This window comes from Salarias fasciatus, chromosome 15, assembly GCF_902148845.1.
Source record: "Salarias fasciatus chromosome 15, fSalaFa1.1, whole genome shotgun sequence".
Classification (NCBI taxonomy): domain Eukaryota; kingdom Metazoa; phylum Chordata; class Actinopteri; order Blenniiformes; family Blenniidae; genus Salarias; species Salarias fasciatus.
The window spans coordinates 10,170,077-10,196,316 of record NC_043759.1 but is presented as its reverse complement, the minus strand read 5'-3'; the positions used below and the strand labels follow the sequence as shown (position 1 = coordinate 10,196,316).

The 26,240-nt window shown below is 44.3% G+C and overlaps 1 protein-coding gene across 2 annotated transcripts in view; it reads right to left on the bottom strand.

Moving 5' to 3' along the window:
* Nucleotides 1-438: 438 nt before the first annotated feature.
* LOC115401855 (uncharacterized) overlaps nucleotides 439-26,240 on the bottom strand; it is an 87,809-nt gene continuing 62,007 nt past the window's right edge. The window contains exons 1-3 of one of the 2 annotated variants that reach the window (XM_030110213.1): nucleotides 23,377-23,574; nucleotides 15,129-15,223; nucleotides 439-7,823 (exon numbers count right to left, since the gene is read on the bottom strand). In XM_030110213.1, coding sequence (XP_029966073.1) covers nucleotides 1,307-7,792 — 6,486 coding nt within the window. In that variant the 5' untranslated portion in view covers nucleotides 7,793-7,823; nucleotides 15,129-15,223; nucleotides 23,377-23,574 and the 3' untranslated portion in view covers nucleotides 439-1,306. Of the gene's footprint in view, nucleotides 7,824-15,128; nucleotides 15,224-23,376; nucleotides 23,575-26,240 lie in introns of those variants that run through there. The other variant, XM_030110214.1, reaches the window with a different exon arrangement.

Below are 26,240 nucleotides of genomic sequence, written 5' to 3'. Positions count from 1 at the left end.
AACTTTTAGCAGCAGCAAGTAAAATCTGGTTTCAAAACAACTCTGAAAAAATGACAAAGTCAGAATAAAATTAAGTTGCAAATCAAAACTTTCATGTGGAAGGCTCACCCACTTGACTTCAGACTTGCTGGCTTTTCGTTGACATTTTGATGCTTACATGACAAATGAAAGCCATTGGGAACTACTCAAGCCAAGTGGTACATCTGCTTTGTGGAGGGACTAAAGTTGGATAGAATATTTTGAAATATGAAGATGAAAGTCCTCTTCTTTAAAACCGGCCTACGACAAGAAGACTCCTCTGAGATGATCCATTATCTTACACAATCACAATGACCTGGACAATGTAAAATCGTGACACCCAGTTCATTAAAAAAAAAAAAAAAGACAAACACGAGGGGGAAAGATCTTTTCAAAACTTTATACAATACAAAAGGCAATCATTCCAATTCAGAGCAGTCTATCTTCATTGCTGGTTTTTTGTTGATATTTTGACGTTAATAGGACAACTGAAATTCTTACTCAAGCGAAGTGCAACACGTGCTTTGTGGAAGGACTAAAGTTGGACAGAATATTTTGAAATGGAAGTATACAAGCCTCTATGTACTTCAATGCATTCTCTTCTTTCCAACCGGCCGACGACAAGCAGACTCCTCTGAGATGATCCATTGTCTTATGTAATCACAATAACCTGGACAATCTACAATCATGACACCCAGTTAAAAAAGAAGAAGATACAAATACACACAAGGAGAAGAAAGATGTTTTCAAAACTTTATACAATGCAAAAGGCAATCATTCCAATTCAGAGCCGTCTATCTTCATGGAGTTTGAAAATTAACCAAACATTCAAAATAATGCTGAACACACAATCAGGAAGAGTACAAAAAAACTTCAATAAAAACAGAATAAACTGTTAAAAATGCAGCATGTCTAACAGATTTTACAAACTCAATAAATTCAAAATGGAACCTCAATTTACATCCATGACAAGATTACAAATAAAAAGAACAAGAAAGAAATGAGCTGAATTCTATGCAGTGGTACAACTTCCTCTTGAATAACTGGCACAGCCGTTCAAAATGACCCTGGCTGTTGTGAAGCCTCAAACACGCATCTTTCAACCGTCCCAAACTCAAGGCATCAAATAACGCTGAAACTGAGCAGTCAACATGATTTTATAAACAAAATCTTACAAATACTGAATAAATTCCAGCCAGTTGACTCTGCTGCTCACACATCTTCATAACTGCTGGCTGGTTAAACTTTTTACATGAACACTTGATGTCAACTTGACGTTGCAATAGTATCATTCACCTGGCACATGCTCCTGCTCCTCCTCTTTGATTATCACCACAGAGTATTGCAGAGGTTCACACTGAACACTGTTAGTGCTGTATTCTGTTTCCATCATGCACTGGTCTGAATGGTAAAATGACATATTCTGGTGTGTATCAGACACTGGTGGTGCAGACAGGGAATAATCCCGGCTACTTTCCATTTGTGGCTCTTCTTTTACATCAACATTTCCAGATGGACATTCTGTCAGGTACATATTCCCACTGAACTCTTCAGTTTTAACTGTGACTAAATCTTCATGACAATGATTGTCCAAATATCCACTAGGATCACCCCAAGATGGACAGTTTTCTTCAGAGTCCATTTCTGGTACATAACTTGGTGGATCATCCATCTCCTCTTTGATGTCTGCATGTTCGTAGGACCAGTCTGCACCCAGGAGGCCATGCTGCATCACAGTGATTCTCTCAGAATATGATGGCCCCTCACCTTCAGCACTTGGATGACATTGCACAGCTGACTTCCCTGAACTCAAAAATTTCACCTTGAACCAGTCATTTCTTTTCTTCTTCACTTGTGTTTTTCTGGGCGTCCTCCACTTCTCAGAAATCACAAAAGGCAACTTGAAGACTTCCTCCACACCTTTCTTTCTACCTTTACTGACAAACTTGACAAATTTGGATGCAGTGTCTACAGAAAATTTGTGCTTTCTGTGATGTTGAGAGCTTATAGCAAAGTTGTAGTTTAAAATTTTATACAAAGTTTTGGGATAGGACTGCTTTGACTTCCTTGACACAAACTTGTGTATTTCAAACACGACAGATGTTGTCAGAAGTAACAGGTCCAGTTTTTCTTTTTCTCCAGACTGTGATGACACTTCTAAGGTCAGGCCAATCTCTCTGCAAACGGGATAGGGATCCATGTTTTTATTTGTCCTCTGATATGGCATTTTTACAACTGGATCTTTCCTCTGTTTCTTCTTTGCTACCATATCCAGTTGTCTTCTTTTGAGCGTTTCCTTCCTTTCATTTCGCTGCTCAACAGAAACTTCTTTCTTTGGGTAACTGTCTTTAGGAGGAAGTACCTCCAAGTGGACCACGTCATCAAACCACGTGGGTTTTCCAGCATCTGCTCTTATTCTGGTGCAAAATTGCAATACCAAAGTCATAAATTGATCAGACATGCCCAATTGGAAGTTGTGTTCAAGTATGTCACAAATGTTCTTCAATCTTGTTCCACACAGTCTTGTGGCAAATAACTCAATCTCCTTCTGAACTGCTTTAGTCAGCACACGCTGTTCCAGTCTGCCTCTTGGGTAATTTCTGTCCACACACAGGCTTAGTCCTACAGCCGCAGAGGAACGGCAGTGCTTTGTTAGAATCTCAGTTGCTGGGAAAGTAGCGATTGGAGCCTCATAAGTTTTTCGTTCTGGGCAGTTAGCATCAGCAGTGGATTGGTCAGTCATGATATGTGGATGACGACATGTCACGTCGCCAGGATCGTCTTGTCGATCTTGGTAACATTTGCGGCAACATGGAGCTTTTTCCTTTATGCACGTTGGATCAGGCAACTGGTAGAGCTTTCGTAAGACTGAGTGCCGAGAAAACATTTTTTGTAATTTCACATATCGCTGGGTGAAGGCACTGCGGTGCAACTCACCTTTTAAATTTAGATGAAAGTTGTACTCCCATATTTCTGTTATGAAATGCCTTTGAGATGACAGCAGTGCATCGGAGAAAGTCCAAAGTTCACTCATGACACCATTGGTCAACAGCTTTGGATCAAGATTACGTTTCAGTCCAGATCCTACATTAAAGTCAATGCCTGATTTCACACATCTCTTGTATGGGTAAAACGGGCATTGTTCTCCATGAGGCACAGAGAGTATCTGCTGAATACGATTTGCTCGTAGTCTCCACAGCAGCAAATGTGGGTCATTTTGCACTTTAATGTCACAGTGGATGCTCATACTGTGGTCAATATTTGCTCTGATGGAGCCAGTACTGCATGATTCTGAACTTGGACTGTTCTGGCAGTTTATGTCAATTGGGTTAAATTTTCTTTGGGAAGTTAATTTTTTGAAATTGTGCTCAAGATTTATTTGTGCAATAACAAGAGGAACCTGTTCAAGAATTTTTCTCGCCAGATCTGAATCGGCATTTCGCAAATCAAGATCAAAGTTGTGCCTCAGGACATCAACACAAACCTGCTCGTAGCTTCCACACAATTTTTCTGCAAAAGTCAAAACTTCAATCATTGCTCCTTTGGTCAATTTTTTGACATCAAGGTTTTGGTTTGGTTGACAGCCACATACGGTGAGCTTCAAACCAATGTCGTTGCAGAACGGGTAAAGATCCACATTGTTCTGAGAAGTTTCAGTCGCTGTGCTCAGTTCATTTTCAGCAGACAAACTTGGAGCAGCCATCGGAGAAACATCACATTCTTCTGTGCTTGATGTGGGGTGTGGTTCAGATTTAATACTGCTGCTGGTCTGATGATTCAAATCACTGAATGACACAAAGCCTGGGAGTCGAAACACCTCCCTTAAGTCTTTAGCTGCTTCCCCACAGTTAACAAGCTCTCTTACTTGTTTTATGACTTCCCTCGCAAAGGATTTCTCACTGTCTTTGCTCTTTAGGTGTAAGTTAAAGTTATTGTGAAGAATCTCCATCATGAATTCTTCTTGGGATGCATTCATCTCAAGGGCAAACAGAGCAACGCAAAGTAGAGCATAGTTAGTCAAATGGTCAGGACTCAAGTTTCGTTTTGGCTGAAATCCAACATCAAAGTCGAGAAAAACTGTCTCAAACTCAGATACTGGATAGCCGCAGTCCTGCATGTTTTCAGTGTCTCCCTGCTTCATTATGGCTGATTGTAATGAGTGGCCTGTGAACAGATTTTCTGATGGAGTTGCTGATGGCACCGTCCTGAGATTCAGCTGTGTTGAAGCAGGGAGACATGGAAAACATGCAGGGCTGGGGCGCTGCAGGATCTCTGATTCGGACCAATGCTTTGGACCACAGATATGGGCATAGTTATATTTGAACATCAGATGTGACATAGTTCTTACAAATGGGAGCATTTGTCTCGCACGGTTGGTACGAAATTTCCACATTTTGAGCTCTGGGTCCATTTCTTGGTCTATGATACAACCATTTAGCAAATTTCTTGGAACATATTCGTCTTTCTCATCACCTGCCAACTGGTTTTCATCTGGCTGACTTTGTGGCCTCATAGTTGTGTTTCCATTCAAAGTTGATGCAGCATTACTGGTGGTGAGGTGATGTTTACCCACATCATTCATCTGTGCTCCACTGGAAAAGTCCCACCTGGCTTGACTGACACACTGATGAGCATCCACATCATTTTCTGAATCTCTGTCCTCTTCCAGAGGGCACATGTAGTCTTCTCCTGACTGACTGGTGCTCAAATCACTGCGATGAGAACTGATGTTTTCCTCCATCTGTTCTGCCTGTTGTCTTTGAACAATCAGTTCTTTCGCTTTTTTCATATCCTGTTTCCTTCTTTGAAATAATTCCCTCCTTTCACTGCTCAGCACAGGAGGTGGTTCTTTCAATTTAGATTGTTCTTTGGGAATGGGCTTGATATCAAAGACTCGATGGAACCAAGTGGGATCTCCATCGTAGGACTTTCCTCGAGCAAAATGAATCGCAATGTTTTCCACATGACTCTGATGGTCCAAGTCGAAGTTGTGTTCAAGAATATCATTAATAATTTTTAACTTCAATCCACAAAGATTTTTAGAAAAGCTGTAAACATCCTGCATAACTCTACATGTCAGTAGATGTTTGTCCAGTTTAACCTTTGGGTGAGCGTTATCCACACACAGGCTTAAACCTGTTTTCTTGGAGTGACGGTATTGCTTTGTTATCACCTCTGTTGCTGGGAAAGTGGATATTAGAGCACTTCCAGACTTTGTTTTCTCATTGTTCGCTTCAAGAGAGGCAACATTCACCACAGAATGTGGACTATCAAAGCAGCACTTATGAATTGGTGCCACTTCCTGAATCAATCTCTCATCTGGCAGATCAAACAGGGATTTCAGTAGCAAGACTGAGGATCTTTTCTGATTCATCAATCTGACTGCCTCCATCAGTGAGTTTGCAAAAGCACTTCGGTGAAGTGTACTGTTGAAGTGCAGACTGAAATTGTACTCCAAAATCTCTGTCATGAAATGTTTCATGGATGACCCGAGTTCGGTGGCAAAAGTGTAAAGTTCACACATGATGCCATTGGTCAACAGTTTTGGATCAAGACGACGTTTCAATCCAGATCCGACATCAAAATCAATGCCTAATGTCTTACATCTGCTGTAAGAGTAAAGTGGACACTGGTCTTTGTGGGGCACTGAGAGGATTTGCTGAACTTGGCTGGCTCGTAGTTTCCACAACAGCAACTCTGGATCATTTTGTGCTTCAACATCACCGGGTTGACTTGCACTCTGGTTCATCTCTGCTTTCACTGAACTCATAGTGCATGTTTGTGAAGATGTGTTCCTCTGAGAGTCCATGACATTTAAGTTGATTCTGGTCGCAAACTTTGTTTTTCCGCAAAAATATCGAAAATGAGTTTCCTCAATGGCAAAAGGAACCTGTGAAAGAATATTTTGAGCAAGATCAGAATCTGATATCTGCAAATGAAAATCAAAGTTGTGCCGCAGGACATCAACACAAATCTGCTCGTAGCTTCCACACAATTTTTCTGCAAAGTTCACAACCTCAATCACTGCTCCGTTGGTCAGTTTGTTGAGTTCAAGCTTTTTATCTGGGTGACAGAAACTCACATTGAGCTTCAAACCAATCTTCTTGCAGAATGGATAAAGGTCTGAAGCTGTCTGTGAAGTTTCAGGTTCAGAATCAACACTGTCATCACTCTCACACTTCACATTACTGAATGACAGAGAACCTGGCAAAACAAACACCTCTTTCAAAATGTTATCTCTGTCGTCACAGGCCAATAATTCCTGTACTCTTTTCATGACTTCACGTGCAAATGTTATTTTCTGGTATTCACTCTGCAGGCCTAAGTTAAAGTTGTATTCTAGAATATCCACAAGGACATTCTGCTGGGATGAACTCAGTGCTAATGCAAAATGAACAACTTTGTGCAGATGAGAAGCTGTCAATCTTTCAGGGTTGAAGTTTCTGGGTGGCCCAGACGCAACATCAAACTCGAGAAATCCCAAGCTCCAGTGTGGGTAAAACTCCTTTGAAAAAGCAAGTTGGATTCTTTTCACATAATTGGAACGGAACTTCCACATGTTGGTCTCTGTTTCCATTTCCTCATGGTTCATGTCAAATTTCTTTGGAATATTTTGGAGGGTCTCTTCTTCTGTTTCAATTTCTTGCGCAATGAATTCATTTTCATCCAGTTGTCCTTGGTCCTTCTTCATGATGCACTTTGTGACTGAAGGAGGCATCTTTTCCTGAGAAGTACTGAAATCCAGCTTTTGTCTCTTTGTCTCTTCTGACAGAAGGGTTTCCACTGTCGACAGTGCTGGTACGTAGGCTCTCTTTAATGGGTTTCTCTCAAAGAAAAAAGGCTCATTTTCAAACTCTGGGATGACGTTTGTGTTACTGGCGGCCATTTGTTTCCCCTTTTTTAACATCTGTGATATCAATAACCACACTTCATTCCTTCTCTCTTGACTTTTCAGATCAAGCTCAAAATTATGCTCCAACACACTGACGACAATGGAGGTGAAGGAGGCAGTCAAGACTCGTGCAAAATCCAACAACTCCAACATCACTCTCTCTGTTAACAAGCCTGGATCAAGACTTTGTTTAGTCCCCGTGCCAAGGTTCAAACCAATGTTTTCACAAAAAGGAAACAACAACAAAGGAATGTCCGCATTGACGACTTCTTTCATTTCTCCTCCTGAACAATCAGTGTTATCTTTCTGATCATCGCCATCAGTGTGTGATCGTGATATTTCTTCTGTCTCTTTTTCCGAGGAACATTTCAATAATTGTTCAAGTTCACTTAGAACCTCAATTTCCATGAAGAAACTCTGAGGTTTGTGTGTCCTTGTTGCTTTGTTCAGTCCATTATTGCTGCATTCTGTCTTCCAGGTGTCGAAAAGAGCAAAAACCTCATTTTTATCTTTCACAGGATTTCGCATCAAGTCTTCCAGCTTGTGCTGAATTTGAGCAGTGAAATCGATTCGCTGTTGATCATTCTCAAATCCAAGATCAAAATTGTTTTCCAGAATGTTTGGGATGAAGTGCATGCGACTCTTACTGATCGTTCGAGCAAATTCACACACCTCAAGTATGACGCCATTTGGCACAAATGGTGAATTCAGTTTTGGGTGAGAGCTGGAGGCAACATTAAAATTCAGTCCGATTTTATTACTGTAAAAGAATGGATGTGTTGAATATTTCTTTGCATACAAAATTCGCCATTGCCATACTGTGTCTGCGTTGACTTTTCCTCTGTCCTTGAGACAGTGAATTTCCTCATCATCCATCTCCATTGATCCCAAAGATCTTCTATGTCCTCTGTGCCTGTATTTGAGCAAAGAAAAAACCTTGTCAAGAATATAGCAGGAATAATTTTGCTTCGCATTTTACACCATATATGAATTTCACAACACTTTCTGATCTGAATTCTCAGTCAAAGAAAGAAGTTTGAATCGCATAAATCAGGGATGTCTAACCCTGGAGAGCCAATGTCCTGCACATCTTAGCTTTCTCCCTGCTTCAACACACCAAAAACTAAGGATTCCGTCATCACTAAGCACTGAACACAGCCCAGTAATGAGCCTTTCAATGCGTTCAGGTGTGCTGAAGCTGGGAGAAAAGTCAAACATGCAGGGCAGAGGCTCTCCAGGAATAGTGTTGCACATTCTTAATACTACTGAAGCAAAACATTCATTTGTGTAAAGTAAAAAAAAAACTCCAAAGGTTAAAGTCTAACATTTACAAGAACTTTGTGTGCATATCTACAAGTACGAAAATACAGTCTTTCAGCATATTAACATGGGCCAAAAAATCCTCTTAATAATTGGATTGCGAGATAAAGCGGATTGTAAATGTGTTACATGAACACCTGAGTGGATCCACTTCGAGGTACGATGTCGTCGATGCCAAATGATTATCTGCTTGAACCTCATATAAACCGTTCTCACAGTGGGGAGGACTGTACGGACGGTTTATTCGCTCTGTGTATGCGTTCCCTCACGTAGTCACGTAGTGACGTAATGACGTAGGGCTGCGCAATTAATCGAATCACGATCACAATTTCGGCTGTGCGATTAAATTTACATGATTGTTTTAAAATTGAAAAAGTGGTCTCTGTTGCATGTCAAATCAAGCACTTTCTAAATCCAACAATCAGCCAACCACCAGGGGGCGACTGAGGTTCGGGCCTCATCATCACGCAGCCTAAACAGCCAGCGAGTGAACCCAGCAGCAGTGGCCGTGTCAAATGAAAAAACTATGAGACAGTACAATGTGGAGAGCAGCAGGCATTGACAGTGCTGAGGCATCTGGAGGTGAGGAGCCGCTAGAGCCTCGTAAAGGATCAACATTTACTGCAGCGGTCGGCAACTGGCGGCCCGATGCCACTTTTGGCCCGCGAACAACAATATCTGGCCCGCCAGATGATTTTGAGAATCTGAGGCACCTGCTTCACGGAGGCAGTAGCACCGTCCATTCACCTGTCAGTATTCAACTCCTCCTAAACTGCCTTCATTACCTGTGGAACACCTTGAAACCCTCTGCGTTAGTGAACAACCTGAGCCGTGCAGCTCCTGCTGCCTTCAGGGACAGTCGCCTGCTGATGGACGCCACTGGTGTCTCAGTCTCTCAGCCAGCTGTTAGCTTAGCTGTTAGCCACCAACGAACTAGGGCTGGCTTTTAACGATTCCTTCGTGCTCCAACATCAGTCGACGGGACACGATCTCAACTTCTGTAATGGTGGAAATAAGATTTCAATGCTGAGCGTCTCGCACAGAACGGGAAGTTATTATTGACGGACAGTTCAGTATCTGAGCGGCGTAGCGGTGGCTTGGAGAGAATGAGGGAATCATTGTTCTGGTAGGTTTAATTTCTGGGTTTAGCGTGGCTGTTTACTGTTCTCTTGTTGTTTTATCTTCATCTTGTTGTTCAGTGATCATCGTTTTGCTCTCAAGAATTAGAACGCAGCAGGTGACGGTCGCTAAGCTGTGAGGCGTTCAGGTTCCAAAGTCATAATCCGGCTCTTTTCAGAACAGAGGTCTGGTCAAACATTTGTAAATACTTACAGTCGGTGCTTCTATGTGTTCGTTTCTAAGGAAAAGTGATCTTTCACAACATTGAAATGGTCCTCAACAGTTGTTTACATTCAAATTAAAACATCTTTGATTATGTGCACATGCCCGCCCAACTTCGCTGAAGTGCTGAAGACGCAAGTCTTCAATTTGAAGACTTGTTTGTTTAAAAAAAAAAGTGCTATAAAAATGTATGTTTTACCTAACATAATGAAAAACTGTGATGAATTATCGTGATTACAATATTGAAAAAAATAATCGTGGTTTTCATTTTGGCCATAATCGTGCAGCCCTATAATGACGTGCGCAATAAACAGCAAGTAAGAATTGCAAAAGTCAAACACATACAGAAAAACTGGTCAGTGTTTGACAAAAACTTTTAATAAATAATAATAAAAACCCTGAGAGCATAAACGCTGGAGAACTTGCAAATTGCTCAACAGCGAGATGTTCAAAGACTGACGGAGGCCAGTTGATGGTGTATAACTCGGCAAAACACCGGGACGCCAGCCGGCAGAGCACAGTGGAGCCCCACAGGACGGAGGCCAGCCAGGAGAGCACTCGCTCTTCGAGCAGCGTAGAATGGAGATGTTTAAACACTGTTTGAGCAGATAACCAGCAGATAAAACGAGAGTTGCAACTGTATCTATGGTTCTATGAATCTCTACTAACCGACAGAGGTGGTGCTTAAAGCACTGGAATGTTCCCTTCGCGCATGCGCAGTTTGAGTATGTATACCAACAACGTCACTCGTGACCCCTGGCTGACCTCGGAACTGCATAAGTTCGGGATCTTGACCCAGGAACAGCTCCTACGGAATCTTCTCGCGTAACCACGAGGATTCCAAATGACAGAGCGCTGTAGCGGTCATCCGGGATTCATAGAACCGTAGTTACATTCGTAACTCTCGTTCTATTTCATCCCTACTGACCGCCAGAGGCGGTGCTTAAAGCACTGGAATGACGAATGCCAACTCAGTCACGAGGAATCCCAGAGTCCAACCTCACTGAGAAGCCTCTGTAGGGCCCAGTACCACCCGCAGTGCATGCGGAGGCACATCGGCCAACCTGTAGAACCTGAACAAGGTGCAAGGCATCGTCCAGATGGCGACAGCACATAGCTCGTCCAGGGGCACCCCCTTCAGGGCGACCCAAGATGTGGACACCGCCCTGGTGGAGCGGCAATGCACACCCTCGGGCAGAGGCCGGCCTGCAGCCTGGAATGGCAAACAGTGTCCACAACCCAGTGGGACAGGCGCTGCCTGGAGAGAACAAAGCCCTTACGAGGGCCTCTGTTAAGACCACTGGCTGGCCAGATGTCGGCACATCTGCATAGCAGCCATGCAGCACCCCACAAGAGCCCTGGCTGGCCCCCCGGGTTGTCCGACGGGGGCCACATAGAGTGAGTTGCATAGGCTGGCTGTCCTCAGCCCCGACAGCACCCTCGGAAGGAAGCGGCAGTCACAGCGTGATGCCCGCCCCAGCCGGATGCCACCGGAGACATGCGGGGAGAGTAGACAGAGCGTGCAGCTCCCCCACACGCTACGCCGTGGTCATGGCCAGCAGGAAGGTCGTCCTGCGCAACACCCACTGCAGCCCCGCTGCTGCCAGGGGCTCACAGGGAGGCTGACACAAGCTCTCCAGCACCAGATGCAGATCCCAGGCGGGCGCCCATGGGGCTCTCGGGGGTGAGCTTCAAAGTCCGACTGAGGGAACCAACTCTGGAGTGGGGCCCCCAATCGTGCCGCCTGCAACCGATGTATGGCGGGCAGATACCACCGTCACATACACCCTCAGGGTGAACAGGAACCAGGCTCGGTCCAAAAAGACTGCAGAAGTCCAGGACCACAGGGACCGGACAGAGCACCGGGTCCTCCCCATTGGCCGCTGCACCACTGTGCAACCAACCTCCACCTACTACCATATAGCCGCCTGGTAGATGGTGCCCTAGCATTCAAGGTGGTCCACCTGACATTCTCCGAACAGCTGCTCAGCAGTGAGTCGGGCCCGTCAGACACCAGGACAAGACAGAGATAGCGAGGGCGGGAGTGCCCCACCGGCCTCCGCACAGAAACAGCAGAACCCTCCCACTGAGAAAGCGCCATGGCCTGCTGTGGAACAACCTGTGGAGCAAAGGAAACCAAGCTCACACCGCAGAAAATGGGTTGCTTCCGTAAGCCATCGCAAATGCACAGCTCCCCTATGGAGGCACCACACTCCTGCTGGGGAAGTCCAATAGGAGAGGGCGCCCGCCAGCGCCGTGAGGCCCCTGCAGGCTGGCCAAACAGGTCGTCAACCACAACAGCCGGGTCTGTAGAAAGCCTGGGGAAGGGTCATCACCAGCCAAAGGCTCCGGGCCGACACCAAGAGCGTGGCTCGGTAGGACAAGACGAGCCAGTGCGAGAAGCTGAGGGAAGGGGGCATACGCCACCTGCACAGCCAAAGCAACATCACCATGCCAGCAAAGTAGCAGAGCCACATCTGGGAGAGGGAGCGGCCGCATGGCGACCCCAACTCCCTTCCATCCTACAAGTCATCACTTGCTGGAAGCCAACACTCACTGCGTGGGAACCATCACCGCGGGGTCCAATGCAGGGGAAGCAGCACATGCAGCCTACAACCCACGGCTAACCAACGCTAGCCATGCCGCCACAGCGAGGATCGTGAGGAGTGCATGAATAGTACACTGTCCAGGAGGGGAATTGTAGCCCAGCAGCCCCCACCTCCATCAGCCCCCATATTAGTCCCACCCACCAGAGCGGGGGGTGCAGCACAAATCACCGGGCTAGCAGCTCAGAAAGCCACCCCAGGCAGAGTGCTCAGTGGCCTCCTGCACTGTCCGCCGTCCTCACAGTGCCACCCGCTGGAACGGTGGGTGCACACAACGAGGCGACACAACGGCAAGGCACATCCAGAAGAGGGAAAACTGCCCTCGGCAGCCCCCTCTTCCATCATCCGCCATCAGTCCCACCACCAGGGGCGGGGAGGTGGTACACACAGCAGCCAGAAAGTAAGAGGACAATAGCGATGCAGTAAGTTGAAGGAAGGGGGCACACCCCGCCTGCACAGCAAACGCCAGGGTCCCAGCGAAGGCCCCGTCCAGGTGAGGGAACGGCTGCTCAGCAGCTCCCTCCTGCAACAGCCTCTATAGTGGCATCACCTGACAGAAGCGGGGAGTGCACCGCGCACCAGCAAAATCAACTGAACTGGTGGTGCGATAGCTGAGGGACGCTATAGCTGACCCACATAGGCATATGCTCAAGGCCGGCCTCAGCCGCGCCATCCGTGGCTGCCAGAGTCCAACCCCCCAACCCCCAACCCTCCGGGGGGGGGGGTGGGCTGGCCACCCCCAGCAGCAGAAGAGACCTGCGCCAGCCCAGTAGTCCACCGCGCATAGGGCAAGTAGCCATAGCCCATGCACTGGTTGTCGGACTGCGCCTCCCTGAGGTGAACAGGACCAAGGCAACTGGGACAGCGGTCGTGGCCCCTGTAGGGGGGCTCCACAGGTAACACCACGGTGAGAGCTGGCACGTCCTGTCTGCAGAGGTTGAGGGAAGGGGCGTACGCCGCCTGCACAACCAAACCAGACATCATCCATGAGCAACAGAGAGAGCGGCCACAAGGCGGCTCTGTCTCACCTCTTGCCCAACTGCAGTGCTGCGTGCACGCAGCAGGCCAGAGTAATGGCAGCACGGAAGGTGAGGGAAGGAGGCATACGCCGCCTGCACAGCAACTGCAGCTGAGCCCGGGGTAGGAGATGCTAGCGCAGTAAGCCGAGGGAAGGGGGCATACGCCACCCGCACGGCAAACGCAGATTGTAGCTAGCAGCCGGGCAGCACCAAAATGAAAGAAACAGTCGACCAGGTCCACCTGCTCCTCACTGTATCAGGTGCCCGGGACGGTGGTGCGATAAGCCGAGGGAAGGGGGCATATGCCACCTGCACGGCAAACCAAGTGGGTGGGTGGGGGGGGGGGAATGATAGCCCCGCTGCTCCTGCGAGTGCGGCGCCACACACTGACCAAGGGGTGTGGGGAAAGGACTGGGCGGCAGGCTAGAAATGCCAGCCGCACAGCAATGCCTGCTAATTAGCACCAAGAACGGCCGCCGCCGTTCTATGCCGCCGCTCAGGCAGAACAAAGAGCGGTCCGCTGCACAACAAGCACCGGCAACGCAAGTAGCGTAACACCGCATCCAGCGGAGATACTGCACCCAGCGGAACGCCACAACAGTGTAGGCACTGACACAGCAGAGACGCCACTACAGCATCAGGACTGCTACAGTGGAGATACCGCTCACAGCATGCGTACCACCTACCGTGAGAGTACGCAGGAGTACCGCGGGGGCGTCAGCCTCAGAAACAGTGATACGCACCCTGACCCTTCGCGCGTCTGCCAGCTGCCACCCGCCGGAGCTGGGTGGGCGTGAAGGATCAGACGCACGTAACGATTGTGCACGAGGAGACTGTGCCTCCTGCCCACAACATACATCATTCACTCAGTGATCAGCCGCTCAGCCAAGCTACGTGCTAGCGGCCGCATGCTACCTCTCGCCCACCACGTGGTGACGGCAGTGCCGGCCCCGCCGTCCGCCTGCCAGAGCGGCTGTACATGCAACAGACCAGAAAGACACGCAGTTGCCGGTTGCAAGAGGCGGCTGACCTCTTACACCACAACACACATCACAGGCTAGCTGCCTAGCCGGACTAGCGGCCGTACGCCCCCACCCACCGTACTCCTCGCCAACGGCAGCGGCGGCACCTCGCACAGCGGGGAGCTCAAATGCAGCTACACAACAGTCAGAAGCACAGTATCACACCAGCCAGACCTCTGCTCACTTCCTGAAGCCAGGCAAGGGACGCGAAAAGCATTCCTGAGCCCTAGCAACACCGACCACGCTACAATGGGGGAGCGACCTGCAACCCCCCTTCAGTCATGAAGAGTAGTAGATTCAGCAACATCACCTTCTGCCGGGAGGTTATGAATGAATCTCTCACCGCAGGCAACGCTGCCTCAGCATTGCAGAGCAGGTGATTGGGACTGCAACACGTCACAGCCTTTGGAGGGCATCAGCAGGCAACGCAGCTCCGACCTGGAAGGTCACAAGGCTCCCAACGATGGTGCATCATGATGCCACACAGGCATGTCCCACAATCCACAATGTGTATGAACTGTACGCGAGAAGAAATAAGGAGCTGTTTCTGGGTCACGATCCCGAACTTATACAGTATACAACTTATACTGCGCATGCGCGAAGGGAACATTCCAGTGCTTTAAGCATCGCCTCTGGTGGTCATTTGGGATGAAATAGAAACACTCTGCTTGGTGCTGAGGACTGCCAACAGCAAAGCTACAGATCAGAATCTGAAAATTCCATCAGAGACCTTTTGCGCGTGTCACAGGTAAATCGTCTATTTGGGAGGAGGCCGTATAATCCGCTTCAGCTGGGGCCCTTGTATACGAGGATTGAACATGGAGCGCTTCTGCATGCAATACGACTGTTTTCATTATCAAAAAACAAACAAACACCCATGTAAACCGGGCCTTTAAAGCTTGCTACCTACCTCGAAAGCCTCAGTTAGCCCAGCATAGTCTTGGTCCATTCTCCCACATCTGATCGGCCAGGCTGGTAATGGAATCACATGGATGATGTGTAGCGCTGAATGAAAGAAAAAGAGAATGAAAAGTTATTGTAACAATCTCTGTTCTGTCAAAATTGGCTGTGAGCTGGCTCTGCCTCCCATCCCCCATCAGGAAGGAGAAAAACCAGGTGAATTCAATCACCTGATTGATGCCCCCGGAAAGCTGGGTGGAGAGGAGACCTGACTTTCAGCCTTCCTGCATGGAGCAGGAGACAGCTCAGAGCAGGACACAGTTCACAAACTGAAAGTGAACAGAAAAGTGCTCCTCTCTGGATTATCTTGTGTAAAACCTCTTCGGCTTGGATAGACAGCCGGTAAGCGCTGCGGAATGGTGATTTGCACAAATATCTCCACTGGCTTAAGGGAGGTGTTTGTTTGCATTCAGGAGCGCCTGGGACATTCCGGCTTCATATAAGAACTTTAAAAGGGCTGTATCATGCTAAATTCACTTTTTGTATGTTTGAACCTTTTTATATAGTCATGCACTCATCAAAAACAGCCCCAAAGCGTTTTTTTTTTCCTTCGTGCCTGTGTGTTTGAGCTTTCCTCGTGTTTCCGCTGCTCAGAGAAGCAGCCCCTCCCGTACCCGTGAAAACGGTCTGTGTAAATGCATCATTTTTTAGTGTCCATAGTTATTTATAATTGTTGTTTATATTTGCAATTTCATATTTATTGGAGGGTTATTAGAAATATGTTTTAATTGTAAAGTGATTATTGTGTGCTGCATGTCTCGGTTTCGGGTTATAAGGGTGACGTAAGTGCCGTTCACTTCCGGTTTGGACTGCTGTTTCTCTGTTGGCGGCGACACGGTGTTGAATTACCTCGCCATTTGGCTCAAAAGGATTACGTTTTCCGTCAAGAAACGCGAAGCAGGATCCGGTGATGATATCCCTTCGTTGTAGGCATGCAGCCAACAAGGTATTTTATTGTATTGTTTTTGTTTGTGATCTGTTTGTATACGGCGAGTTGAAATGCTAATTGTATTGTTTGCTTCTAGTTTTCACGGTTGTAATGGAGTTCGTCAAACTTCATTAAATCAGTTCGAAGACCACTTGTGTTTTGTCGTGCCTGGAGGGATCCACAGTTTCCCATATTGTGTGAGATAAACTTTAACCATCGTCTGAAAGCAACAATCAAGCAAGAGCAAGAGTCTGCGCTTGGTGAGTTTCTAACAGGAAAAGACGTTTTCTTGTGTCTTTGCATATAGAGAAGCCAAAGCTAAAGAGCTGAAGCTAGCCAGCGTATTTGTTTTGAAGCGCTGATTGGCTGAAGTACGCTCTCAGTCCAAGTTCACAGGGGGGAGAGGTGGGATTTTCAGTGAAACAGAGCGTTTTCTCTTCTGGGTTTCAGAATTAGCCCCGGAAAATCTTTTATTTCACACAAAATGACTTTTGGTTAGCGCCAAAAATAAACTACCGTATTGGCCCGAATATAAGACGACTCTGATTATAACACGACCCCTATTTTTCAAAGATCATTTTGTGAAAAAAAAAAAAATACTGAAAACAGGTCACTCATAAAACAACTTTTTATTATACAATTACTATAAATTCAGAACTCACAATTGAGATAACATTTCACGAGATATAAAATGAAAAAATATTACTACAGTATTGAATAAATATATTCTCTTTCTCAAAATAAGAAACAATAAGCAACAAATAAGAAGCCTCAAGGGGTCCAAACTGCATAAATGATGTAAATAACTTTCCAGTGCCTTCAGCTGAATCAGGCTCTGGTGGTGGGTATTCCATCTTTTCGTTTTCAGAGACGTATTCACTCACCCTTCTATCAGTCTCTCTGAAGCGTCGCTCTTGGGACCACGGAAAGCTTTTCTCATAGCGTTAGCATTCTGGAAGCGTTATTTCTGTGCTCTCCAATAAGAACGAGGCACTCTGCTACACTATATCTCTTGGCAGCTTGACAGTTGTTTGATGACTCTGCTGCGTTGATCACCATCAGTTTAAAGTTGGTATCATAACTTCGCCTCTGTTGTTTGCTCAGTTGTCCAGCATTCGAGCCCCTTTGTTCCAGATGATCCGCCAATTTTCATCAGATCATTTGATCTCATTTCATCACTCCACTCGCTCTCTGGTCAGTGATTCTTTGGCTCCATCTAGCGGCACGGATGCGTATTGACCATCTACCGTAAGTCCGCGATTATAACACGACCCCACTTTTTAGGATGCAATTTCTGGAAAAAAACATCGTCTTATATTCGGGCCAATACGGTATTACCATGTTAATGCTTAGGTATGTCCCGATACAACTTTTTCACTTCCGATACGATACCGATATTGCAACCTTGAGTTTTGGCCGATACCGATATTGGTCCCATACAATATCAGCGCGAATCATACACACTTTCATTTATTTTGTAGTGTGGAATGTTGGAAAAGGCTTGATCAAGTGGTGTTACACAGAGAACAATAGTCAGCAACAGTAGGTATGAGGAAAAACTGACCCATTTATTAACGAATTGGTTACAAAAATTTTAACCTTTAACATAATACGTGCAGTGCTCTACAGTTGAAAAAAAATTAGAATACGCTGAAAAACAACCTAAATTACTCCAATAAAATCAAATCATACTTTTAATGTGCAAACAATTCAAGTCCACTTCAGTTATTTTTTTACCGTCAGTATATGGTGGGAACAACTGAAGGTGAAGATGAAAACAAAAACAACACAATATTCTCAACTGTTCAACTGCTCAAACTTAATTGTTCACAGCTCCAGTTTCACTGACTTGCTCTTAGTCTTCCCTTAAAAAAAAAATTATGCTTCAAATGTGCGATGAGGCTGATTGTATTAAACTTTCCGGGTTCTCTGCCACCACGGGAAACTTGTGCATGACAAGTGTTGCACTCAGCTGCAACGTCTTTGTCCGATTTTACGGTAAAATACTGCCACGCGGCCGACATCCTGCTCCTACAGTAGCGCACACACATAGGTGGTGGTGTTGTTGCGAGCGTATGGGCTCTGCGTGCTGGATCAGAGACGTTCTATTGGCTGGATCCGGGTGCTCTTCTTCTTTGGCATTTATGGCACACGGCATCAACGCCAAGGTGCATTACCGCCACCTACTGTTTTGAGAATGTGAACCAGAATCACCTATGGAAAGAAGTGCTGGAGCGGAAAATGGACAGCTTAACGGAGTGCTTATATCAGAGATTTTACATGCAATCTGATAAAATCCGATACTCGTTTCTTGGCTGATATCAGACCAATATCCAATATCAATTTCGGATCGGGACACCACTATTAATGCTTATAATAGGTTTGGACTAGCTAAAAAAGCATGATACAGCCCCTTTAAGTTTAATGTGTTGTGAGGAAAAGCATTTGATTTATTTTTGTATTAATTTGCTACCTTAAACTGTTAAGTAAGTTTAATATTTAGAATCTACCTTTGTTAAAGTTACTTGGTCCTTTATGGCCAGATCATTATTAGTTCTTCAACTTTGTAAAAAAATTTAAAAAAAAATCTAAATACTACTCCTGGGAGTAATTGAGCATGTTTTTGTTTCCCTTAAGGTTTTATTTACCTGAGAACCGTCAAACGACTATGAGCTAAGCTAAGAACCAAAAGAAGAGCCAAAAGAAACTAAGAACCCGCAAAAGGGCTAAGAAATTAAAAGAAACCTAAAGGGATAAAGGAACCAAAAACTGTTGACAATAAAAGAACTGAAAGAAAACCTGGACTGATTCTTTGAGTGAAATCCTGCACAACATCCATACGAAGAGAACGCTCTGTTCAAGTCCGGAGCAGCACAAAAACTTAGAGGACTTGACAATCTCCACATCAGTTCCAGAGGACTGAATCGACTGGTTGGACACCCCTGGTGTAACAGATTACACATGTAGAAAAAATTGTTAACGTTGATAACCCTAGACCTCATCACAGCTGGCTGGGCAAAATGGCGGAGGCAACAGACGTACGATAAGCATCTTGTACAGCAAAATCCTAAAAATGCTCAATTAAGATCTGCACTCTTCCCACACCATTACTGCAGGCCTGAAGACATGGAAACAAACATCACGGGCACGAAAAACAGCTTAACCTTGTCTTCGAAACCACCTCCCGTTCTGACGCAGACCAAAACGCTGCAATTTTAGAGATAATCTGCACTCTTCGAGACATGATAGTGGACTTCAAGTTAAAGGCCTCAGTATGCTCCCCCGTCGCTCCTACGCCAGCAACCCTACGCCGCTACTGAACATATCTTGCTTCTGTGTCAAGGGAACACCCTCCTCTGCAATTTCACTGCCGCGCCGCTAGGCAGTCACAACAACAATGCGGCTTCCGTAGCTCCGATTTTACCAAGACATTGATCTATAGACATAGATCTCTAGACGTACATATCTAGACACGCGTTCACTTACCGAACATATATCTGCATATATGACATATCTGACGACACCGGGCTGTCGTGGAGGAGTGGCGTGAGCGGACCATGATGAAATATTGGTGAAACTAATGAGCTTTTGGACAATTAAAGCCGTTTTAGGAGTGGCTATACACACAGCCCCGTCTGCTAACAGTGCTAACACTGCTAACAGTATAGGGATGTGCGCCGCTCAATTTTGGATCTGAATTTCTCCCGAAGCACTGTTCAGATCAGAAAAGCATTCAGGGTGAGTTCTACTTCATTCTATAAACAACATGAAAGCGGACCAATCACAGCCCTCGACGTTCACATCACCACGTGTCGCCTTGACACGAAGTCACGATTTTCGGGAGGTGCACGTCAAGCCCCGGCGTAGCCCGACGTAGGGCTACAGCGTAGACGTCGTAGGAACGCCGTGGAGGCGACGGGGGAGCATACTGAGGCTTTTAGAGTTCAAACAAAACACGGTGAGAATCACTACTACCACCAAAGTCATAGTTTAACTCTGCTGAAATCTAAGAATGTACAGGAAAAACCAAGAAGTGAGAGGATAAAGTGAAACATGAATGAGATAAATGCTAAGTTGGAGGAGGAGAAGAGAACCACAGAGGCGGAATGATACAAAAGAAAACGAAACGCGAGCCTTAACATTCTCAAAGAGGAAAATACAGCAGTCCTGTATGAGAGACTAAATTTGTGAAGGTTATTATTACTGTTTCAAACTAAAACCATGTTTGATTATGCACTTTGAATAACTCACAGTGATACGACAGGCGTGCATGTGAAGTTTATGAGGCTTGGCTTCTGAAAACGTGGCAGAACGTTCATGTGTGGTCAGAGCTCCAGAGACGCTTTCCCACACAAAACCGACAAAGTTGAAAGTATGGACGTGATTTGGATTTTTTTAAGGATGCAGACAAAACCCTAGTTGTAGATGGTGGAGCATAACTGCAGTATGTGCAATAAAAATAAATAAATAAATAAAAATAAGAGAGATAATAAGAAGGGGGTGGGGGCAGCAGACCATTGTTTACTTGGGTAAAGATTCTGAGGAGGAAAGCACCTGGACTGTGCCATGGCACTGTTGCCACATATCTACTGATTGACAATGAGGAAGAAGAAATGGATGCAAGATTTGATTTTATGGCAGGGGTGTCAAACCTCAGACCCGTGGGCCAACACAGGCCAAAAAAAGCACAAACGCAGCCACCAAGTAATTTGTGAAAGTTTCCATTTGTAGATAGAATTTGGCTTCATGGGAGCAATTAACAAAATAAGAGCTGAATGCATCTATTGTGGCAAAAAACTGGAAAACCCAAAAGTTGAAACTGGAGCTGAAGTAATACCAAACTACTGAACACCCCTCGATGGTGTGTAAACAGAGTTTATTCTCAGAGAAAAGAAACTCAGTGTTCTCAGAGGTTGACAATGCACTGAGACCTGACTTGACTGTGTGCCAGCGGGGAGCACTCAGTCTCAAAAACGGAACTTGTGAGACTCAAACTGAGATCCAACACGGGTCAAAACACATTGAATCACCCGTCTGATGGTTACTTCTCAGCCGAGAAAACATAGAGGCAATGATTTGTGGCATTATTAGTCTGTTGGACCGCTCTGTCACACAGCAAGTGACGTCACGTAGCGCCCGCCGACAGGTACGATGGGAATGATGGACAGCTCCCCGTCATTAGCGAGTGGATTAACAAAACAAACCATAATGGTATCAAAAAGAAAGCCCAGCGGCGCGGAAAAACGGAAAAAAAGAAGACTGAGGAAGAAAAACGTTCAAAGGATAAAGGTAAGTCAATTGCTGGTGATGTGGGCTGCAGAGGTCGAGGTGAAACTTGTTTTTTTTTTTTTTTCTTTTTGCAAGTTTGTTTATTTGTTGCACTATCTAGTGTTGGATAAATGTTAGCTTGCTGTCTGCTATTATCTGTTCGTCACAAACTCAGCTTTAAGCTTTGTCTCATGAAAGCTGGCCTGTCTTGCCGGGAATGATTGGCTGACTCCGGACCGTAGAGCCGTTCATTCAGATTCTAAGGAGGGAGGCATGTCGTTGTAGTAGTCTGCTCTGTGTGGAAGTTGTCTCTCACATATTTTACACTTTATTTTATGATTAGTTAGAATTAATTTACTAAATTTAGAGTGTATTGTATAGGACTCTAATTAAAACTGTGCCACTTTTTTGTTTTTAATTTAAAGAACTCTTTTAAAGGTCTGTTTTTTAATCGATCAATCAATCAACATTTATTTAATAGAGCCCTTTACAACACATACAGTGACCAAAGTGCGCTCCAAAATAATTAAAGTATATGAATAAAAATAAGTACATAATTTAAAACCAATAAAACAATATCAAACCAATAAAAACAAATACAAGTCATGTGTTCAATGAGTGTGATCTATAAATACTAGGCATGGTGTTTTCTTCTTATTTTAGACTGTTATGGCAGTGGTTCATTTGTCTTAGTTTTATTAATTTAGTACAATTGGTAAACTAATGCAGAAAACTCTTAAAAGTGGCAACTTTGTAACTGGGTACAAACTTTAAAGGGACACTGTACATCACAATGTTTAGTTTAAAGACAGATAATTTTAATTTTCTGTATTACTGCAACAACGCTGTAATAATAAAATAGAATATGTACTCAGAATCTATTTTTTTCTTGATAACCCCATGAGCTTTGTCGTTGCAGGAGCAATTCTAAAATATTTTGGCGCTCCAGACATCGAGCCTGAGAGATCGTCTGAACATCCTGACCAGGAAGCCCCAGGGCCATCAAGTGCCTCCAAACCTCCTTCTGTCCAGAAACTCCAGAACAATCACTTACCTTAGAACCTCTTTCTGCCCAGGAAGCATCAGCTGCACATTTACATGGTCAGCTGTCTGTTTTTGATCCAGCTGACCTGCCAGTGGCCGTCAGTTTTCTCTGATTCATTCAGAACTGATATAGTAGAGGGCCATTTCAGATCAGTTCTGTTTTTACGTTTCCCAGAAAAGAAGATGGCAGAAAGCTAGGAAGCAGACATTTTGAACGCAATACACTGTGACTGTTACTGTGAATAGTTTGTTATTAGCTGTTGTGCGGAGTGTGAGACTGTAGTGTTAAGTATTATTTTAAGCGGTGGTTTGTTTTGATTGTTGAACTTTAAAATACATGTTGATTTGCTATGTTTTATTATTTAAAGTAAATGTTTTTTTCTTTTATAAATTCTTAATCTGTTTTATTTATTGACATATAGAGGATGATTTTCCTTGTATTATAGTCTTATCGGTTTAACTTGTCTGAGTGGCTCAACTATTAAGACGTTTGATTTTAACTGTAGCCTCGGCTTAGTAGACCATCTAAAGGGTTAGGAATCTCTTCATTACAGTCTGAAAAAATAGGGGCCCCCAAACAACATCTTGCCTAGGGCCCCCATGAAGCTTGAAACGGCCCTGACTGGGACCTTAGATCTGATGCTGCTGTATTGTTTATTTTTTGCTGAATTGATGTTCAGTTGTCTGCTTGATTTGCAGGGGGAGTTAATCGCCCTCGGGCTTCAGGAAATGAGGATGTACTGAGCTGCTGTGCCTTGGCACAGGTAACGTCGCAGCAGCATTTGTTCCAGCTGAAGACTGTTGGAGTAATGCAATATACCTGAATGAGAGAGTGTGCGTGTGTACACACCCACACAATGCCTCCGCCTCGAATGCACCTCTAACTACTGCCTCTGTTTGGATAAACAAACATGGCCAAATAAGACAGATTCATGTGTTCATTCACACTTCCTCTTACCGGTTTTGTGTAACTTCTTTAGTTTTCCAGGAGATCTTCCAGAAATCCCAGCTGGTGATCAGTCTCCTCCTCGTACGACGCGGTTCGTTCAAACACGGTGAAAATTCACAGAGCAGCAGTTAGTCTCTGGGTAATAATAAACTCTCTCCAAGCCTGAACTCCTCATTGTTGCAGCAGGATATAAAATGTTTCCTCTGCGATTCCAAGACGACAGTAAAGAGAGGAAGAGGAAAAGCTGCTTCCTCAGTTTTTACTTTTAGGAGTGCGGTTCATAAGAACAGTCAGCACCATACTGATCTCTAGTGGACGGAGGGGGAACTGCAGGTAATGAACTGAGTCAAGAACGATGTGTATAATAAAGCAGGATATCGCTTTTATATTTCGGAACAGTTAACGGACACGACGTGTGAAATGTATCCTGTCTGAATGTTTAACACTGATATTGATCTCTGCTCATTCATCTGTTGCGACAGAATAGTGATGATTGACATTTAGGAGGAATCCATCAAGCAGCTGTGCACTGCTGGAAACGAGAATCTCATCATCAAGATGCTGAGATAGACACACTGAGTTCCCAGTTTTCCATCACATCTCTTGAGAATAAAAACCCTCCTTCGTGTGTGTGTGCATGCATTCTTCATTTCAGATTCAAACTGTTTCACTAATAAATAAAGCTTGGTGAATGATTATCAAACCAAAATGAACAAGGCCACAATAAAACATGACATCAATGACTCAGTAAGTGAATTCACCCCTAATTACCTTAAAACAGATTGACAAAACTTACCTAATTGAAAAAAAAAACCTGCAGTTTTTTTTTTGTCCCTGACTTTTGAACCTCCATGATGTCTCTTTATTCTTGTAGAGCTCAATGTCAAACGTCAAGACAGGAAGCAGTGCCTTCAAAATAAAAGCATGAAACATCAAAATCCGAAGTCGAGCTAAATTGAGTGCAAACAAAAATATTGCCAAAATATAAGCATTGTAATCATGCTCAGCTAAAAAAAAAAAAGTTATTTAGAAGCTTCATTCTTCATTTGCGTCATCATTGTTCAAATCATCAGCATGTAACTACTGCAAACAATACAATTTTGTTGGCTGGTACAGATGGATATATATTTCAGTCACTAGCTGAACATATTTTTACATAGTGAAACTTTTACTGATCCCAAATGTTTACTGACATAAAAGCTTTCAGTTAAGGGAGAACTGGAAGCAGCAGCAAGTACAATCTGATTTCAAAACAACCCTTAAAAAAATGACAAAGTCAGAATAAAATTAAGTTGCATTCAAATAAGATTTTCATGTGGAAGGCTCACCCGCTTGACTTTAGATTGCTGGCTTTTCGTTGATATTTTGATGCTTACATGACAACTGAAAGCCATTGGGAACTGCTAAGTGGTACATCTGCTTTGTGGAGGGACTAAAGTTGGAAAGAATATTTTGAAATATGAATATGAAAATCCTCTTGTTTCCAACTGGCCGACGACAAGAAGACTCCTCTGAGATGATCCGTTATCTTGCACAATCACAATAACCTGGACAATGTAAAATCGTGACACCCAGTTCATAAAGAAAAACAGAAAAAAAAGAAAAACACACGAGAGGGAAAGATCTTTTCAAAACTTTATACAATGCAAAAGGCAATCATTCCAATTCAGAGCAGTCTATCTTTACAGAGTTTGAAAGTTATCCAAACATTCAAAATAATGCTAAACACATAATCACGAAGAGTACAAACACACTTCAATAAAAACAGAATAAACTGTTAAAAATGTAGAGGTGTCCCCGACTAAGGATTTCTATAGTCGAATCTGATTCGTCCGAATCTGCCAATAGTCGACTGATAGTCGAATCTTTCATCTTGTTTGGAGGAGCGGGCGGGGGGCGGGGGGGGGGGGGGGGGGGGGGGGGGGGGGAGTGTGCCTACACAGGTGTCGGAGCACAGCACAGTGCAGAGCGGTGCTCACGGGCGCCTATGCCTACAGTCGGCCCTGATTGCACTAATAATAAAAAAATTAAACAAAACAAAAAAAAAAAACCCAAAAACAATGAAAAAAAAACAGCGCAGGCAGGTAAAACAACACTTATTTTTTTCCTACACACTGAAACACAGACTGGAACAAAGTGTCGGTAACTCTAAACATCAAACAAATGAAGTATAGTTCAAATGACCAGAACCAAACCCGCTTCTAACAAACGGGCTAAAGCGTGTTATTTATTTATATCTATAATCTCTGCAAATAAGATCACATTTTTTGGCTAAACAACTTCTCATATTATCTGCTCAAATTAAATGAAATAGGCTTAATTGCACTGTGTCGGTCTGTTTCGCAGCGCAACATCCATGCAAAAACAAACACTAAATTAAATAGAAATAGCCTTTTAGATAAATAAAAATAATATAATAATAACCTAAAATATTACAATTAAACGAAATAAAAGTCAGCATTAAAAATGAGAAATGAGTAAGAGAACCGTCTTTTATCAACCCAATTATCTGGCTACTGACCCGTTTAAGGTGGAAAGCCATGTTGTTGTGAAGTGATATGAAAGGACACAATCTGCATTTGACTTTTTTTTTGGATCATCTTTGACTTGGTCTGAAGTTCTGTTTTTTTTCCGACTTTGTGAGCCTTTTAAAGTTCAGCCAAATCACCACCGAGATTCTGCTCTGTGACGGAGCTCTGCACAAAATCGGATTGTGCCACTCACCATGGTTTTTCATTCACAAACAGTAAATAGATAGAATATTGAATAAAAGTACAAGTACATTTTTCCACAGTATATTTGATAGGCTAACATGTATATCAAATAGCTTTATATCATGTTTATTTGGAAAAAAAACAAGCAATTCTATGTAG